This window comes from Aplidium turbinatum, chromosome 6 (assembly GCF_918807975.1).
Source record: "Aplidium turbinatum chromosome 6, kaAplTurb1.1, whole genome shotgun sequence".
In the NCBI taxonomy this organism is placed as follows: Eukaryota; Metazoa; Chordata; class Ascidiacea; order Aplousobranchia; family Polyclinidae; genus Aplidium; species Aplidium turbinatum.
The window spans coordinates 3,420,913-3,440,622 of NC_137477.1; the positions used below are offsets into that span (position 1 = coordinate 3,420,913).

Here is a 19,710-nt window from a genome sequence, read left to right on the forward strand (position 1 = left end):
TTGTAATGGTATTGTAGGTGTATCAGAGGTATCAGCAATTCAAAAACTGATGCGGTATGTTCTTAGAATACCATACACATCACGTTAAATGTCATAGGCAGCTATCAATTTTTTTTGTTTGCAATGACGAGAAAAAGTACCCAACATAACTGTTGTGACGGGTGGGTACAAAATACGTTACTCTTAAAGAAAAAGATGACATTTAAATATTTTCTGTTTTTATTATATTTTTAACAGCAAACAAAGTACACTGTTGATAACATAATAAATGTCTTGATACAATGATAGAAAAAAAAACAAGAGCTTAAAATAGTTCCACTATAATTGATGCGAGGTATAATTTAAATTTTGAATAGGCCTACATAACTTAATAACTTTCAAGGGAGAAGGGATAGATTTTATAATCTCTATTTTACACCTTTCAAAGCTTTTGTGCCAAAATCAGCTCAAAACATTTTCTATTCAAATAACTTCAAGGTAAGTCCTGTCGCTAAGACAAACTGTTTCCTCATTAGTTCATTATAAGAAACAAGTAAAAATACGGTAGGCTAATAGTCGAATATCCCGTGGCAAGTTATTAGCATGAAAGTTTGCTTTTGCAGTCACTTCCAAGGTTGACACAAAAAGCTTTGGACGGGGTAGGCTAATATGCTGCAAATAACGTTCTTATCTCAAGAATGAAGCAGACTTTCCAGATGATGATGTGACAATGAAGCATATGTTATAACAACAGGTTGTATGCAATATCAGATTATAACGAAATAGTGCAGCATATCCATTGTACAGTACATTGCTTTGTGTAACAAGTAGATATCGCCATTTGAATAAAAATTGGAATATAAACCGCTACAGCGAAGTAAACTGATTAATGTCTCACCAAGATAGCTTAATGCTTCGAAAAATTAAGACATTGCCTTTCATCAACTGAAATACGATGTTAATTCCTAACTAGCGTACTCTGTCAAAAAAATAAATTGATTTAAGTGGCGGCAACTCAATAACCTAAAACATTTAAAAGGATTAAAAACTAACATTAATTGATTTATAACAACGCAAAAGTACTATTTTTGATGCATGGCATCAATATGTCACAGATGATAGTTCTTTAAATAAGCGATTGGTTTTAAAACTAAATTTAAAATACGTTTGGCATTGCTAAATTTCAATAATCAACCGATACCATGTCAAGTTGTGGGATAAGCACAAAAAGAACCTTGGAAGAAAAGCACGAGGTACATTGTTCGGAACTCCTCGCTTCGAATTCGAAAGTTCAGTAGCGAAGTTAGGCCTTCACATTATTATATGTCGCCTATCATCGCTCAAAGACAGATGTAAAAACGAGCCACTAAACGTTTGCTGTACAAGTAGTACTCTTGAGATATGTTGGTAAATAGGTTTTTGGAAATACGATTAAACAATACAATTACACCCAAAAAATAACATCCTTTGCAGCAATACAAGTAACAGTTTTAGGTTCAATATCCCAGAAAACAAACCAACCGTTTTTTTACATTGATTCAACGTTTGCGGACGTTGAATCAATGTAAAAAAACGGTTGGTTTGCTGCCCGGGATCCTCTGCAGGCAAAAGTCGCCTTTCACGTTATTTCAACGCATAGCGAAGTTGAAACAAGGTAAGAGGCAACTTTTGCGAGCTGAGACAAGCTTAATTGCTGGCAGAATTTGCGTCAAAACTTAGTCAGTAAATTCATTGCACTACATTCTTATGTGTAATGATGACTACGAACAATCATATGAAATACACATTGTTTCATAATCGCCCTAGTCATGCAGATTACAATGCAGTTAAGGTTTCTTGCTTTGAGTGAAAATCACGGCAAATCGATCGCCGCTAGATGCCGTTATTTGGTAGAACAATGTGATGAGACGGATTGTAGGATTGTATAAAACAAATCCTCTTCTGCTACGTAAAAGTCTTGAAGAATATCAGACAAAAGGAAAATTTGACCCAAACAACAAAAGAGTTGACTTCCACAAACCAACAGTTCTTCTTGCTGTAGCCCATACGTTGCAACCAAACGGGACTTCAAAAGTAGAACATTACTAGCATCCTATTCTGTGGTAGAAGATTTAACTGTACATACTGTAAAGAAGATCATATTTATGGACACGCTTGGTAATCTCAGTCACCCCTGGTTCTCGAAGATATTTAAACAACCCGACAAAATACCACTGCTGCCAGTATTTGATGTTTTCTCTATTTCTAGGATAGTTTTATATGCCAAGCCAACGTTTGTTTCCAGCAAATAAAAATTAGATGAGATTGTGGTCTATCTGAATTTTTAGTTTTTGTTCTTTTGAAAGAACTGGGATTTAAAAATTGATTGGAAATGTTCTAGAAAGCTTCAAAAACGTTTAGAAAATGTTTTACGTGACGTTGCTGGTCGACAACAATTACTGAGCCCCACATCTGATAATAAAGTCTTCTTTCAAAGTACCGGTATCACAACACAAATACATCGAATTGAAGACGACCTTCTTGCGACGAAACAAGAGCTTTCCAGCTCTGATGTCTCGAAGTTGCTTCTCACAGTGCAGAATCGTTGAGGCTGTTCTGGTCCAGTTGTTTGATCAGTTTCACCTTCAAGTGATTGTCTGGGGACTCGGCTTTAAAGGTCACTTTACACGACGTTCGAGAATTCAGATGAACATTCGTGTGACCGGTAACAGAAGTGCTGAAGGAGTGAGTTGGTGTGAAGCTTATTCTTCGGTTGCTGTGAAAATACAATAAACTTCATAGAAACTGTACCGAGATGTAAAATAGCATGAAATTGGCTCTAAATCAAGTTCTTACCACTGGCATTGAGGAAATGGAAGTAAAGAAATTCCACATAGCAAAATCTGTCATCTTTACATAATTCAACGTTTGCAGACGTTGAATCAATCAATCAATCATTGTATAATTGGCGGATTTTGTTTTCTGGGGTAATAATCTACTCGCTTGCCTCTCTATTCAGTTCTATCAAAAACTCTTTGCATTGTAGACCACAGTCCACAGCGTTGAGAGACCACACATATCTGTCACTGGTACATGGTCGTACTAAACCAACACATATTATTATAATTGTTAACACTGCAATTAGACTTCCAGGTCGCTATTTGAAACGTTCAAATGTAAATGCTCAACGTTTCCAGGTAGGTCCTTCACTCCTTCATCTTTGCAACTTCACAAACTTGTAGAAACCACTAGAGATCGCTAGAGAGATGGCACAGAGCTCTAGTTTTTGACAAGAAATTAAAATAAATCAACCAATTGAAAAACAGCGTAACTTATGCTCACTCACCCTTTTATGACGTCACGGATGCTGTACATAAATGACTTGAAGGTATTTCGAATTTCTTTCATAAACATCCCAAATACTAAAGGATGTACAACGGGATTCAGATACATAGCCACATACATCACCATTTCTGCCTGAAAAACATTTTTATTTTTTGTCATCAATCTGTCCGAAACGAATAAAAAAGTTGTGAGCAACCAACTACTGTGCATGATAAACTGTATGCCAGTGGTGGGAAAACATAGCAAAACCTTCAAAAATTTAAGGTCTTTGCATAAATAATTCCTCAGGTGGCAAGGTACTGTACAATGTACATGCCTATAGACAGTATTAGTGGCGTACACAGGGGTGAGAAATTGGACCATGCCCCAATCTCGCCCACATAAACATTTTATCTTACCTTGTTGGTTGGACCTATCACAGATACGAAATAGTGGTTAACGTTAACAAGTGAGTGCACTTTTCCCACCCATTGGGTATTTACGTCTGCAGACGTTAAATCGACGAAAAAGGGCCGATTAGCTGGCGGTGGTAAGAAGCCACTAAGGCGAACATTAGACTTTACACGTTTGAGACTTTAAACGAAAACCTTTAACATCACATGTCAAAAATAAGATAAATAAACTGATAAAAAATGCGCGTTGAACTTTATGGTAAAAGTGTTTCAGATTATCTTGAGCAAATGATTTCATCACGGAAAAAGTCGGAAAAGGGTCAAAGGTAATTATTTGGTTAGGACAACATTGAAACAGACGGAAGCAATCAAAACTATTTGTAGACGGCCGGGAACCAGTGCTTATAAAAAATTGGAGGCGGTGTTTATTTACCCTGGCCTAACTGAAAAGGCCACTATTTACACTCGTATCAAACTACGGAGATAAAGTGTAGTTTGCATGATACCAAAATAACTTTTGCTGCTTTCGAACAAAAAAAAAATGCAGAGATCTTACTTTACTTTGCACGCGATGCAATAGTCAGTCAAAAAAAAAAAATAGAAGGGAAAAATTTGAAAGCACATTCAGGAAGCTGTTACCTTCATTACCATGGTGAACAATTCTCCTGTTGTGTGCAAGGGAAGCTAAAAGTGTTGCAACAAAAAAAAAATTACCCAAAACGAGGAACTAAAACCGCAAAAATAAAGTTTGTACATATTATTTTTCCAAAATTCTGCAAAACATATCGGCTTTTGGATTGATGGGCCTTGTAACCTGGTTCTGCCCGGCTGGGTTCAGCCAAACCATTTAGCCTTGACCAAGAGAATGTCAGAATTTGGGGGAGGGGGGGGGAAAGCTTCAACATAGTAGTACCCTATGTCGCAAAAATGGGAGAGTAGATGGACTTTGGAGAATGAATTGAATACTTAAAAAAAATATTCAAACTAATCTTTTATATCGCAATATTGCAAATCTACAACGTTTTGTACTGCAAACTATTTTTGTTGCTTTAATTTTACCTTTCCGAAATATAATAATTCTCAATTGTAACGCAATACTCCCAGATACAGTGGTTGAAGATTTGAATTAAGTGAAGGGGAAAAGCAAGGAAGCCAATCTTCGTGTCCACTTTCGGGCATGCCTTTAAGTGTCCTGTCACAGCCGCAAGCTCTAGAGCGGTTTCAAACCGGTGACATTCGAATGCCGTACGAGGGTTCTCAGCACTCAGCTATGTAACCGACTTTAGTTGGTTATAGTAGTTGCTCTCTGTGGGGTTGAGGCTAATAATAACAAAAAGTTGGACAGTAAAATCCGTTATTTTTACATTGAATGAAAAAATAAGACTTTGCTCACTGGGAATAAAACTTTCCGGTTGCAACATATAATCGTTAAAAGATAAAAATATAAAATATGAAAAAATCAAAATCATCATCAAAGTTTGAAAATTTATCATTTTTCCTTACCGCATCTGGGGAGCTTTCATGCTCGGTCTGGAACCAATCGTAGATTCCCTTCACATAGTAAGGACCCCAACATATTACAAAGGACATTGTTACCACAGTTCGCATCAAAGCTGTTTTTCTCTTTGCTTTTTGCATTCCTGAACATGAGCTATTTCTTCTTCCCACAAGATCTGAAAATTATTTCAAACGTTAATGTTGACTAAACAGACTATTGCTTTTAATAAGTATCATAAATAATAATAATGATATTAACATTTTAATAACTAATGTTACAAATGCATAGGCTACCATTACTAATTAAATCGTTTATGTTACTGTAATTAAAAATTCAACATTGACTGTTGAGTTTAATATTTATATGTGAAATATATTTATATCTCGAGCTTGAAAAGGCTGTGGAGTCCCAGATAGCAAATCAGTCTCTTTTTACATTGATTCAACGTCGACAAACAACAGACAGTAGGCTAACATCGACTGACGTTGAATCAATGTAAAAAGAGACTGATTTGCTGTCTGGGATGTGACACATATTGAACATAATGGACACTTTTCGTTATTCCAGATACTATTCAATAATGATAAATGTTAAGAGATTAATAAACTTATTCAAAAATATAGTTTCCGGAAAGAGTTTGCTTTCTTGTACCAATGACAGGCAAGACACAACAATACAACAGGGTTGAGCATTATAACAATATATTTTACATATTTACAAATAGTTGAACAGTCAAACGTTTTCAGCTTAACTTAAGCCCTCATCAGGAATCTGAACCATTTTTATAAATATTATCAGATTCCTGATGAGGACTTAAGTTAAGCTGAAAACGTTTGACTGTTAAACTATTCCTAAAAATGTAAAATAGATTGTTATAATGCTCAACCCCATTGTATTGTTGTGTCTTATTCAATAATAGTTTCGTAAATGACCCGATTTATGATGAAACTCTATTACTTGAAGCAAAAACTCTTTTCTTATTTCAAGCAAATAACATTCAATTATTCGTGCAAGGTTTTATTCTGTTTGATTGACACATTGCTATCGATTGATTGCAGTGATTGCATCAAAGTTAAAAAGCGAGATACTAAAAGTGTTTCTCCTTATTTTGATCGCTTGGCAATAGAACCAAGTGAGAAAGATCGAAATAAACATCTAAGCTTGTCATTTTAAGTGTATGTTGTAACAGAAAAAGTCTAAAAACACAAGCTCTCGTTATTTGGTTTCTAAGATTCTTTTCCTATTTTGATGATGACTATTAGACTTAAAGCTGATAAAGTTTTAGACTTGACAAACAAATCATGATGACATTAGGTTTTGAAAAAATGAAGTGTTTTTATAAGATTCTATACAAGTTTCAATACCTTGATTGATCGTGAGAATCTCTATTTTCAAACTGAAGAAAGCATTTTTGCAGTCTAAACCAGGGCTACTCAACTGGCGGACCGCGGTCCGAATCCGGACCTTCTGGGTGTTGAAGGTGGACTTCGGGCTTCCGGAAGAATAACCTCATTGCCACATTTTAGGGCCTCTTTAAACAGATTTCCATTAGGGAAAAGCATTTTTTGTGATTATCCAAGGAGCTGGGGACTTCGCCCCAAGACCCCCCAACGCTTTGCCATCTACTCTGATGTGCGATCCACACAGCTACACTACAAAGAAACACAATACATTTTTTCCTTTTTTATTTCTCTGTTTGTGTCAGACAAAAATTCAATTCGTGTTACATACTACCTGAAAAGTGTTGGTTGTTTCATTTTCGTGGTTGCATATGAAATATAAGACCGCAAAAATATTCAACTTGTCAAAATGGACCTTTGCTAACATTAGTTAAGTAGCCCTGGTCTAAATCATAGTTTTCATATTTGCAGAAGCCTTGATCTCATTTACATCTTAAAACGTAAAGCGACACATTTCTTACCAATAATGCTGCTGCCTATGAAATATGATGCTATGAAAGCACATCTTAAGCTTTGCTTGGTCAAATCATAAATTATGAAAACGTAACTATACGGTATACACTAACCCTATGCACTGCACTTGGTGATAGCCTAATTTTCGAAAAGCCTTTGTGTCGTGACTGTGAGGATTGCGATCTCATAATGTTGGCATTATGAATCGTTTGCAGCTTTATTACATCATCATCATATGATGTCATTGTCTTACTTTGTTCTCGCTCCTTCATGTTAGAGATTTCACAAACGATGAGGGAGTAAGAGACCACACTGGCGAACAGGGGGAGGATGAAGCTCATAATCATTGTGAAGAAATAATAGCCAGCTCTGTCGTTGTGATTCTTAACAATAAGGAAGTCGACGCATTGGGTAAGTATAGTTTCTTCGCAGGTCTTAATACGAGCCAGTTTGAACAGCACCCCCTAAAACACAACAGGTATGAGTTTCACAAAATATACATCAAAATAACTCAGGCGTTTATACGGCATCTTTATCAAAGAAACAAAACTACATTAGCAACTTTTCAAACGCGTCACTGGAGATCACTAAACACCATCACTGCTGACGAACCGGACTTTTCGATGACTATCTGAACAGAACAGTCCATCAGTGCCTGTTTTAGGGTATTTCGGGCCCTGTGCGGAATATGCTTTGCGGGCCCCAATGACAATTATCCAACTCAGTAGCGTAGCTAGGTATTTTGAAAGGGGAGGGGGTGGTTTGACGGTCGGTGGGCAAAGGCGACACCCAGTGGCGGGAGGTCTGGGGGGCCACCCCAAAAAAATTTGAAACATTACTTTGAATTTGGGGCTTTCTGAGAGCATGTTCAACAAAAGTTTCGATATGAATATTACTGTTAAATGGTGCTGTCTGGTGGCATAGCAAAAGGATAAGATCATGCTTTCTTCGGCATTTTTCGGAAATAAAGCTATGTCTCTATGTTGAGTCTGGGTGCAACCTATTTCGTCCCCTGAAAAATTCGTACTCCGATTTCGTACCCTGAAATCGAAGTAACATAATCAAATTTCGACCTATTTCGTCCCCTGAAAAGATCGAGAGAAATTTTGAAATGTTTGCGGCAACTCCGATCAGAGACTTCGGTTCTGTTTTTTTTTCTCGATCTTTTCAGGGGACGAAATAGGTTGCATCCGTTGAGTTTCTATGTTTTCTTGTTGATAAATCCTTTGTTGAATTTTTCCATTGGAAATGACAAACTTCTGAGTAAATTGCGGGCCCCCTAATTTGCGGGCCCTGTGCGATCGCACGGTTTGCACACCCCAAAGACCGGCACTGAGTCCATTCATCCTTATGTGAAGATTCAAGCATTTGCGATAAAAATAGGTTCTTTAAGATGCTCTTACAACTTGATTTACAGAAAACTGCTTTCAATAGTTTGCTTTGAACATCACTATGAAGCCTAAAATCTTCTCAAGTTTTTTTGTTTGCTTAATGTATGGTAATGTAATGTTTATTCTTTGCATAAAAATAATGAGCTTAATCTACACACGTACCGCTGGAATGCAGCAGAGGACACTTGCGCACCAAGCAATTATCACCATGACAACACCTCTCTTTTTGTGTTGTTCTGGAGGGATTGGGAAAAGAATGGCAGTTGCTCTGTCAAGGGCTATCACCTGGATAATGAAACAAGTTTATTTATAGTTAGATCGCTGGCGGCATTGTGTATTTATTGTCGTAAATTTATTCTAAATAATAATATGTGTCCACCCATATAAGTCAGTAGATAAATATTTGGTCAGATTAACGAAATGTTACTGGAAAATAATTTTCTTGTAGCCAATGACGCGAGTTGCACTTCTGTGAGGAACCCATAAACCAAATAACTCATCGCTCCAGTGGGCAAACACAATTACGGATACAACTGGTAGCGTTAACAAAGAGGTCTATGGGGTACTTTTAGAGCGGGCAGAAATGGGTTTAAAGCCAGTAACCATTTCAAGTGGCTCGGGAACCTCATATTCATTGAATGTAGTGAGTTTTTCTTAGAAGTGTCTTGATTTAAAACCTGACAAATTTTAGGCTGTGCAGTGTAAATATAGCCTCAATAGTGTTGCCAGATAAGAAATTCTGCCCTAATTCGAGAAAAGTTTAAAGCTGTTGAAAACAAAAACTAGTATTTTGGAAATTTTGTTTAGTCCTGTGCAAAGATCAAAACTCTAACCTTAATCCTAACTCTAACCCTTGCCTTAACCTTTCCTAACTTTAATCCTAACTCTGGCAGCACCTGATTGTAACCATGGCAACAAGTGTGTAAAAATAGCCACTTCCAAAATTTTATTGATACCGGGCCCTAATCATCCTCTCAACGGCGATGGATACAATAGACAAAGCCAAATCAACACTCTTCAATCTGTGTATGAATTTCTTTTATAATAGAATGTAATACAATTTTGGTAAAGAGGTGACTTTCTTGAACCGTTACACAGATAAAATGTATTATGTTAAATGCCGTGTGGTTGCTTGGTTTTATCTGTCTAATACTGTAGAATGTAAGTTATGCACAAAATATGCCGTTTGCTTGTTTCATTTTTCACTCAGTGAACCAATAAAATAGGTAAAACTTTGTTTCAGGGTAAATTGAAGAAAATTATAAGTAATTTTAAGGTCGATTTCAAAATTTTGATGGTCTGGGGAGTGATATACTTTTCCCACCCCTTTGAGTGTATGCCCTTGGTTGTAAATAACTACATCGATGATGGATACCCTTGCAATTACAAACATTTTTTTCTAAAATCACTCAAGAATAAAACCTTTTCAAAACGGTTACAGATTTAAAGTAGTAAATCAATGTATGTATCATTTGATTGGCCAATAGAATTGAAATCTTGACATCAACACTGTTTTCGCTTGTTAAACAAACCAAGGAAGCATACTAAACTATTTCTTGATCCTTTTTAAAGATATCTACACACATATAGTAAATCGGCTCCTTTTAATCAATAACTCAACGTCTGCATGCATTGAATCAACGTTAAAAAGAAACGATTCGAGGGGAGGTTGCTGGTATAATTCTCAAGAGAAATGAAGGACAAGTTGAAAATAACCCTGGAACATTATGACGTCTGTCTGATCTAATTAATTGTTTTATTAAACGTCACAGTTAATTATTTCTGACGTCTCAAATAAAGATTGTAATGTCACATTGAAGTCATTGCGCATTTGCTTGGGTCCAAAGAGGAAGCATCAGAGTTTGAAGGAGCAAAAATCATATCCATTGTCATCTTCGTGGTGAGACAATGCGTGAAAGTTGCCATGTTTATCAATTATACCTTTTGTGAGATGCAATGATACATAACAATGACAGGCTTATGGTCAGTTCAACGTTATTTTGTGACACACAATGCACAAGTAAATTTTCAACAAACAAAGAGTCAGTCCGTTTTTGCATAAAATAGAAAAATCCGCGGGCCAGAAGAGGAAAAGATTGTAGGCTGTTTGGTCAAGTGGCCAGAGCATGCGGCTGTATCTCGGCAAAACTCTTAATGGCATGTCAAAATAATTGAGAACAGTTAACTTGATGACTACATTGCTCTTTGTTGCTTCCAGCTGCTTGTAGTGTTGTATTTGGATTGCAGTGTAATGTATATTGCCCAGTGGTTGAAAAACAAAAGTGATTATCTCGCTGACTTGAAATTATTCAATATTAATTTAACTCATTTAAACAAAAAAAACTTGAAAGTATAATATTCCTACAGATGTTGTCATCGCTAAAAAGCCCCTCTCACTTAAATCAAACCAGTTCCAATAACGCGCCAAAAATCCAATATTCTTCTTGGGAGCCAATCTTGACGCCGCCAATTAAGCAAAACGTATTAGAATGCTACCACTCTTGGGATGCGTGCTGTGTTTCAATTTAATATGTTTGTTGCACTAAATAATTCATGCAAATCCTATTTTAAACTTGCTACCACAAGGATTTAAATGACAGCATCTGTTTCTAACATTACTTCTATCTGTTTCTACTGTAAGTGTTTGTGATTGGCACAGACAGTGCCGTTAAAAGGATTATTTTGACCCAGTAACAATGAGATCCTCAGCCCCATAAATCAAGACACTACTAAGAAAAACGCACTCTATCCAAAGGGTACTTAGTGCTTAAAGGATACTCGGTGGTTTCTTCAAGTTACCGGCCTCCCTGAGAAAGTTTCGGGCTTCTAAAATTATTCCGAGCCCGCGTCCAAAAGTATCCCCTGGACCTCTCTGTAAGCGCTACTGGGCACAGCAGAAGAAATAAATTGATAAAATTTTATGACAACAATGAGCAGGTGTTTAAAGACACTCAAGTCTAAAAAAGACAAATGATACTAAATTTACTCTAAAACTAGCAACTAGATCCACTGCATTGTATCCACTGTGTTCTCAGTTGGCTGATTGATTGATGTTGTTAAAAATTATATAGAATTGTTGCTCGTTGTCAAGGGTACGTCTCCCGAGACTAAATTGTAGACTACACTATTACAACTAGGCGACCCAACGTAAAAGTTTGTAAAAGGTTTTGTAATTTCATTGTTTAACTGCAGTAGGGTAATACTATTTTCGCTAATTGAATATTTACTTTGGCCTTCAAGGCAGAAATAAATTTATATTTCTGATGCGATGACATTTCACACAAAAAAAACGATCAAAATTGAAAAAAAAATAATAAAAAATCAAAATTTAATTGGATTAAGCTTTAATGAAAGTAAAGGTTATGAGATTGCGTTTTGCTCTAATTAAGTAAGCTGGTTCAAAATGAAGCGGTTTGAATAAATACTAGGAAATATACAAAAAAAGCGTTTTTCTTTGAAATTTTTTAACTTGGGGCTCAAAATATCCCCCAGTGACCCCACAAATAAGGACACGAGGTAGCCTATTGTTGCCAAATCATTAATATAACAAATCATATAAGGAGATATAAATAAAACTTTGATGTAAGTATGGAGTGTGGAAATTAGACAATTAATAGGCCTACTACAAAAATGCTCAATGCCAAGCAAATGCTTCGAAAAATTAACTGTTTCTTTAGTACAGTTGAGAAGGAGCGATCTTCCTGGCGTCAGCCTTACCTGACTACTCAATATAGAACAGCGAGCATTGTGTTTTGCTAACCATACCGGTGTAGCCTCCACACTAGCTATCAAGACCTTTCCAAGAAACATGTGTTTCTCGGCAGTCGAGTGTACCAAGAACTCGGCGATATACACGTGTTTCGCCCATGAAGCTGGGCTCATCAGCACCGCACCACTAGTTCTTGCCACATAGTCAATCGAAATGAGTAAAGTAATTGACAGTTAAACGATTAAACTTTGTGACTTGGTGTCCTGGTTAACCTTACTTGCTCTGTGGACAGGTACAAAGTACCATAGACATCACTTTCACGGATGATCATCAAAATGAGACACGCATAATATGTTTTTGGTAAACAGTTTAATTCCATCAGTTTGAAGTTTTCGTTCAATAAAAAGTTTATTGTCAGAACTGTATTTTTTTTCCAGATATGCAGTTAAAATTAAATCATTATTTGATCTTGACGCAGCACTGCGCAGCGCTGAAAACATTCAATCTCTTCACATTCTATGTTTTGGGTGAGTCTGCATCAATAAATTTTAAACCCTATTGTTTTACTTGGTTGCATACATTTGTGATACTAATGAAGCAAATATGATAGCCTACAAAGGAAAGCAATATACAAATGGCACCGAAATTATATTAAACTTTGAAAAAAGCTAAGGCGCTTTTAAAAAAATAAGGTTATCTCAGAAGAGCCAAACGTGGACACAACACTGAGGACTTTCTGAAAGTATAAGAAGATCTTTCTCAGAAAACGTTGCAAAATAATGGGTAAGAAAGGACACTTTTGACCAGGTACAACAAAAGCAAGGCATTTTTGAGAGTTTTTTACACATTTCACCTTTTCAAAAATTTCTTGGCCAATAAAAAAGATCTCTGGTTAGGGTCCAAAAGTGTCACCTGAATTCCGCCGTGAACTTTGGTTGCTGAAGCTGCCTGATGGATGATGATTATTATAGCTAATATGAAAATGGCAACACTCACCACCATCATAAAGGAACTAGCGTACATTCCAAATTGTTTCATCATCTGACAAATTCGGCAGCCAAGGTCCTCAGTCATCCATAACATGGTTGTGTTCCATATAGCATCTGGAGTGAAATCGTTTTTTGAAGAGTATTTAAAACGCATTGTATTTGATCGACAAAAGACCTATTAGAATTTCTAAAAGAAACCATTGTTATGATGATTTGACCAGGGAGAAATTGTTTACTGCGTAATAAACGATTCCGAGCAAAACAAAATCAAATCCCCAAGACACTTTATTTCAAACGTTAAAAAATCAAGACAAAGGTGTTTCTCTATTAAGAAAAATAGTTGAGTTATTTCGCTGAGAAGTATCGAACGATCAAAAGCAAAATTAAACATTTGCTCATTTTTGAAGCTGTATTGATTTGCAGTGATGTCAATTAAACATGCCCGTCATCTGAATAAAGCCAAAGGAAAAGTTTTCGTTGTCGAAGAGACCTGTCTACTTTTCACCAAGTAAATTAAAAACAATATTTAGCTCTGCAAAATTGCATCTAAGGCGTACATAGTTAAGTTTAATTTGCAAAGTTAAAGCACAAAATGAATATAAAAAAGTGCAATCAATTTATTGAATGCCAGCGTCGGATACTCATGAAAAATATATTATTATTCTTTGGCAGTAAACCAGATGAGGTGTTACTGGAACACTAGAGACGGTAAGGGCTTCTAGATGTATCCAAGCTTGAAGATATTCTTTGAAGCATTGAAGGTATTAATATTATTTTATTGGTAAAACCTACAGTATGTTTTAAAATCCCAACACCTTGTTTAAGGTTTCTAAAGTGTACATATGTAGGCTACTAATACAAAGACTAAAGCATAGATTCATCACACTGTGCCAATGACAACACTAAATAAATTCAAATAGAATCTATTTGAATAAGCTTAACCGGAGATGATCTTGCTGCTAGCTGATCGAAATCGATTACTAGCTGTTTATGATTGAACAGACTAATGTGAAAAATAATTCGTTTGTATTACAAGACATGTAACCGAGTCGTTCACATCAAGCATTGTTGTGGGTTTGACACCTGTCAGAAGATATTTCATTTTCTTGAATAATAAAATTAGAGTTTTTGCTCAGTAACTAGTTGGACAAATTTATCTTGAAGGGTTAGATACGCCAACAGCGGATTTTGCATGCAGCATAGTAATCAGCAAGGGAAAAGGCTTACGCTCTGCAGTGGGCTCTCACAGGCTGAAAATGATGATAGTAATCAGCAGACTTCTGGTGACTTGTAAGAACGAAAATATCCACAAATTAATCTCCTTAATCACTTGATTTTCTTTCTTTGAATGTTCAATGGTTGGTGCACCCAAGACCGTTGAAAGGGATAATTTGGGCCTGGTACGAATGAGATCCTCGGACCCCAAATCAAAACACTTCAAAGAATAAGCGTTAGTTTCTTCAAGTTGCCGGGCCCTTTGGAGAGGTTAGGGGCCCATAAAATCATTACGGATCAGGGCCCAAAAATATCTCTGGACACTCTGTCAATGCTACTGGGTGTACCTAACCCTAAAAGTTACATCGGTGAATGGGAATTGGAAATGAACAAATTGAGAGGCATCTCCAGGCAGCAAATCAGCCGTTTTCACACTGTTTCAACGTCTGCAGACGTTGAATCAGTGTAAAAAATGGTAGATTTGCTGCCTGGATCGTGAGCTTCAAGTTACCATTATTCTTACCTATGGGCATTACGAAGAGAGTGTATACGATATTGCTTATGGCAAGATGGAACATGATGAAATGATGAGCCTTCCTTTTACTGAAGCAGCAGATGACGAAGCTGTTACCAATCATGCTCAGGACGAAGAGGAACCACGTGATCAAGACACGTATCAGACTGATGGTGGTAAAATGGAACCAGGTCTAAAATAGAGAAAAAAAGATTAAAATTGAATTTTTCTGCAAACTCAATGAAATTGAAGCGTTTAAAATTCAAATCAATGTAAGGTACTTTTCCATTGTGCAAGCGTCAATTGTGTAAAAGTTCAAAGTTTTTTTAGTGCTCAACACAGGCATTTGGCAGCATGAAAAGGTTGATGGATTCTATTTTTACTGCATTTTTGTAATCACTTTAAATGAATGTCTTGCCAACCAATCACCTTAAAAATCAAAATCGATTTATTGACTTCACACAAACATGATTAAAACAAAATGAGGTATTTTAAAATTTCTTACATTATGAAAAAACCTAATTTAAATATTACCTTTTCAAAAGAATACTCTTTGATCGCAACACCGTTTTACGCCGATACACCGTTTATTATTATGTTATTCTTTATATTGCTTACACTCTTAATGTTCTTATATCCCAGCTCAAATAATATTCGCTATTCTAATACTGTATTCTCGCACCATGTTCTTAGTTGACTAATTGATTGGTTTATTTTGATGTGCCACTTTCTATTCACAAAAATAATACCACAAGAACTAAACATTAATTGACAGAGCAGCACAGCACGCATAACGATCATATATAACAATGGAAAACAGTAAATGCGCACTGTATCGTTCAAGTAAGCAAATGCTTCAAGTAAACTACCACAGGAAGCTGCGAAGTGACCATGACACTCTTCGAGTCAAGCAGTCAACTGACCACGTTCTTGTATCTTACTTTCAGTAAACTATTAGTATGACAAAAGGAGATTTTCTGGTAGGTAATAAATCTGTGGTTTTGATATCGAGACCTGGTGAAAATAGAAAAACATGGGTATTCCTTTATAGTTCCAGTAGGCCATTTATTGTAAATATTGTGACTTTGATGAAAATAAAAAGTATATTAAAAACGTTGGGTTGACCACCGGAAAATAAACTAGATGTCGAAGACTCAACAAATGACAACTTCTCAAGTTGAAAAGTCACGTGATTTTGAATATTATGGAATATATTTAATAAGTTTGAAAAAAAAACGATTACTTGGATTTACCAATACTGAAAAGTTTGGGTGTTCATCAGGACAATTATCGTTTTTAGTACTAGTTGCAACGTTCATCTGATGAGATTAAAATTAAAAGAAACAATAAACAGGTTGGTTTATTGCTTCACTGACGTTTCTCGCACCATGACAATGCGCATCCTCACAGCAAATAACATACAACAAAAGTAAAAATAATGCTTTCGCAAAATGCCCTAAATTCATGCAAAAAGTTAGAAGGAAAGATTGAAAATTTAAAACTTTCTTTAGAAACATGAAATTGAAGACGATTGAAAATTGTTACTTTAGTGACAAACATTTTGCCAGTGATGTAATAAAAAGATTGTGTCACGTGGCTCAAAGTAACCAAAACAAAATGTTAAAAGGTAAATGCAGTTTTTCGACGCAAAATACAACAAAAAGACAGCATTACATTTTGCATTACCAGAGAAACCTTCTTTTATAGTTGGAATCCCTTTCTAAAAAATCATACATTGCAAGTGAAATAACATTTTCTTACCGTCATATATTTGTCATGAGGTATGCATGGTGTTCCCGTCACGTTAGTTAGGTCCATTGTATATCCAGACGCAACCATGGAAACCGTAGAGTTATTATTCTCCATGACAACGATTGCATAAGACAAGTGCAGTACTTAAAGCATAAATATTTTATTTACTTTTAAAAAGCACAAAATACCTGCAAATGAATACGAACAATAGTTTATGATCGGAAAAAAAAAACTTAATTACTGGTCAAGAAAAGATGAAGTGCTTCAGCTTACTTCCTTTGTCAGGTGCAGTAATTGCTTTAATAAAATCTTTTTTTTTTAAACGCTTGAACAGTGAAGTTTAAAATTATTTATCAACCAATCTAAACTATTGATTTTCGTATCCAAGGTGAACGTACGACAAAGTCCAAACAACAAACTATCATGTTACAGACCGCGATTCTCCAAATACGCAAAAAAAACAAAAAATTTGTTTGTCACATAACCGCGGTGTGACAACTCTGGTTAGACTCTAGAAAATGCGCCGGTTCGACATTACTCAAGAGCATGCAGCTTTGTCTTTAGCAGGACACCTAAAGGTATGCCTGAAGAGAAAACGAAGATTGGCTCCCTTGCCTTCCCGTCCACTTAATCTAAATCATCAACTCCCCGCTTAAACCAGGATACGACATAAAATATCAGTTTTAAGTAAAACCTGTTTCAACTGAAGCTTGAAAACATCGCAGTGACTTGAAGGACACTCTGGGTCTGTTAATCTTTCAATTGTTTCAATATTTACAAATTGTTTCATTCCTAAAATTAGGTCATTTTGCAATTCAAAAAATTTTATTATAACCATTAGTTGTTTGAGAAGCCAGATGAGTGGCTCGTGATTTGGTGTCCACTGTTCCTTGAAAGGTGAAATAGCAAACCATGCTGTAGATTGAAAATCGATATCATTCTTTTGTTTCTAAATCTCCGTTTGAACGTTAAAGGCAACTAAAACCTCATCAAAACATGCACTTTGATTCTCTTCATCAGTTAACGATAAATCTACGTGTAGTTACGTTCTTGAATCGTAACTTAGCAGTTGCATCACGAGGTAGATGTGTCAGAAGCTGAGGGAATAGAAAAGATTAAAAAAGTAATGATTTAATTCAAAGTTCCTATTTTCCTCAAAACTTATTAATTTAAAAACCCATCACAATGAAAACCAAAGTCTGTTGTCGCGTCGAAAATCTGCCACTTGCCCACTTGATCAATGTATTCTAAAAGTGTTCTATATCTGCTTTGTTTTTGTCAACAATTACACCTAAACACGAAAAACTATGAAACATTGATGATGGCTAGTAAGAAAGTTAAAGTTTTTATACATTGATTTAACGTCGTTCGGCAGTTGTTGAAGCAATGTCGAAGTGGTGAATTTATCAGGTAGAACAAAAAACAAAGATGGGATGACGCAGCGGTGAGATGGTGAAGCGGACAAAGCGTTCACTTTCCACTAATGCAACCTGGTTCGACTCCTGGCTTCAGCTGGTTGTTGATATATACCGCTCACCTCTACCCAGGGTGTAATACATTTGGTGGGCGTAGTTGTCTGAGACATAGGAACTGGCCACCTATTCTCGATAGTGTCCAAGGCCTAGTGTGATGAAAACCTTATCTTCTCAAAAGCCCTGAAACTGAGTGTGGGACTACCTTACAGAAAATAAGCCGAGTTGTCACAGCACATACTCTCACACACGACTACTACAAGTTGACGATTAGAAGACGAACTTCCTATTACCATTTACATCTAAAATAAACAAAAGTGGAAAGACTATTCCTTTCAATCGCCTTCCTTTCATTAACTGCGTCTAAATAATTGATTGCACACCTTATGAAGGTGAACAATGTTTTTCCATATCTACCATGACCGGGTACCGAACCAGCGTCGTGTGGTGGAAATGAAGTACCCTTCCCTAGTCACTTACTAAAGGATTTGGTTAAAAGTTTTGTCTGCTTACGTTTTCATTTTCACTGTTGCTCAAAAAGTTTCTTCTACTGTAATGGTAATGACCGTAGTCTTTGTCATACAAGGTCTTATTTTTTACATCTTTTCAACGTCTGGTGAATAGGAAACAACTTCATGAAGAAGACGCTACTATGACTTTTCATAACAATAACCAACACAGAATGGTAACTTGACCATCTGGGAAAAACTGCTGACCAAATGTTAACCGACTTTACTCTTGCTTCGCTGTACAAATGCTTGAACACCACTGAGGCTGGAAAACATGAGCTGATGTTCAAAGCTTGGAAATAGTTTCGAGAAACGAAACTCGGGCAAATGCCAGAAGGGGAGTTCTCGTGTGCACAATTACCTCACAATCACCTCACAATCGCAATCTGAAAACTCTTCTTGTTTAGTCATGTAGCTGTCCACGCAGAATGGCACCAGAAATTACTTTCAAGGATTAACAGAAATATGTACACTTGGATGTTATGCATAACCAAATGAAAAACGTGATATAGCTACGCAACATCGTTTGCCTGACTATATTTGGCTATTTCAATTACAGCAGCGGTTGACAAGCGTCAAGGTGGATTCACACAAAACACGTTCTTATACATTGCCTCGTCAAAAAAAAAGATAACATCTCCATTAGGGTTTTTTTTCCTTCTAAAACTATGAGACTGTTTTGTTGTTAAGTTAGCTGTGATATCACTTTGGTTGTTACTTTCAGCTGTGGGCTATAAAATGAGTCTCAGTCGCTGGAAAGCACAAATGAACAAATATTAGTGACATGATTAACCACATACCTGATAGTAGATGCTGGAAAACAATGTCTTAATAATTTTATATCTCACAGGAAAATATCGAGTTGGTTCAATTTCTTGAATACAAATCAAAACCTATTTTGTCGTTGTATAAGTGTAAAGTTACTTTATTTGTGAGTAAAGTCATCAACTTCCAAATAAAAATATTTTTAAACTGACTGTTCAATAACTTCGTGTTTCTCGGCAGTCGACTGTAGCAAAAATTACCAGCGGAAGACACGTTTTTTGCCCATGA

General features: G+C 36.2%; 1 protein-coding gene across 1 annotated transcript; it reads right to left on the bottom strand.

Moving 5' to 3' along the window:
• Window positions 1–136: 136 nt before the first annotated feature.
• On the bottom strand, window positions 137–16,790 carry LOC145771949 (gonadotropin-releasing hormone receptor-like). Its single transcript, XM_082583723.1, has 8 exons — window positions 16,686–16,790; window positions 14,934–15,117; window positions 13,203–13,309; window positions 8,660–8,782; window positions 7,360–7,570; window positions 5,199–5,368; window positions 3,305–3,435; window positions 137–2,734 (listed from the first exon to the last, which is right to left on the bottom strand). The coding sequence occupies exons 1-8, from the start codon at window positions 16,788–16,790 to the stop codon at window positions 2,548–2,550; spliced, it is 1,218 nt and encodes a 405-aa protein (XP_082439849.1). The 3' UTR covers window positions 137–2,547.
• Window positions 16,791–19,710: the final 2,920 nt, after the last annotated feature.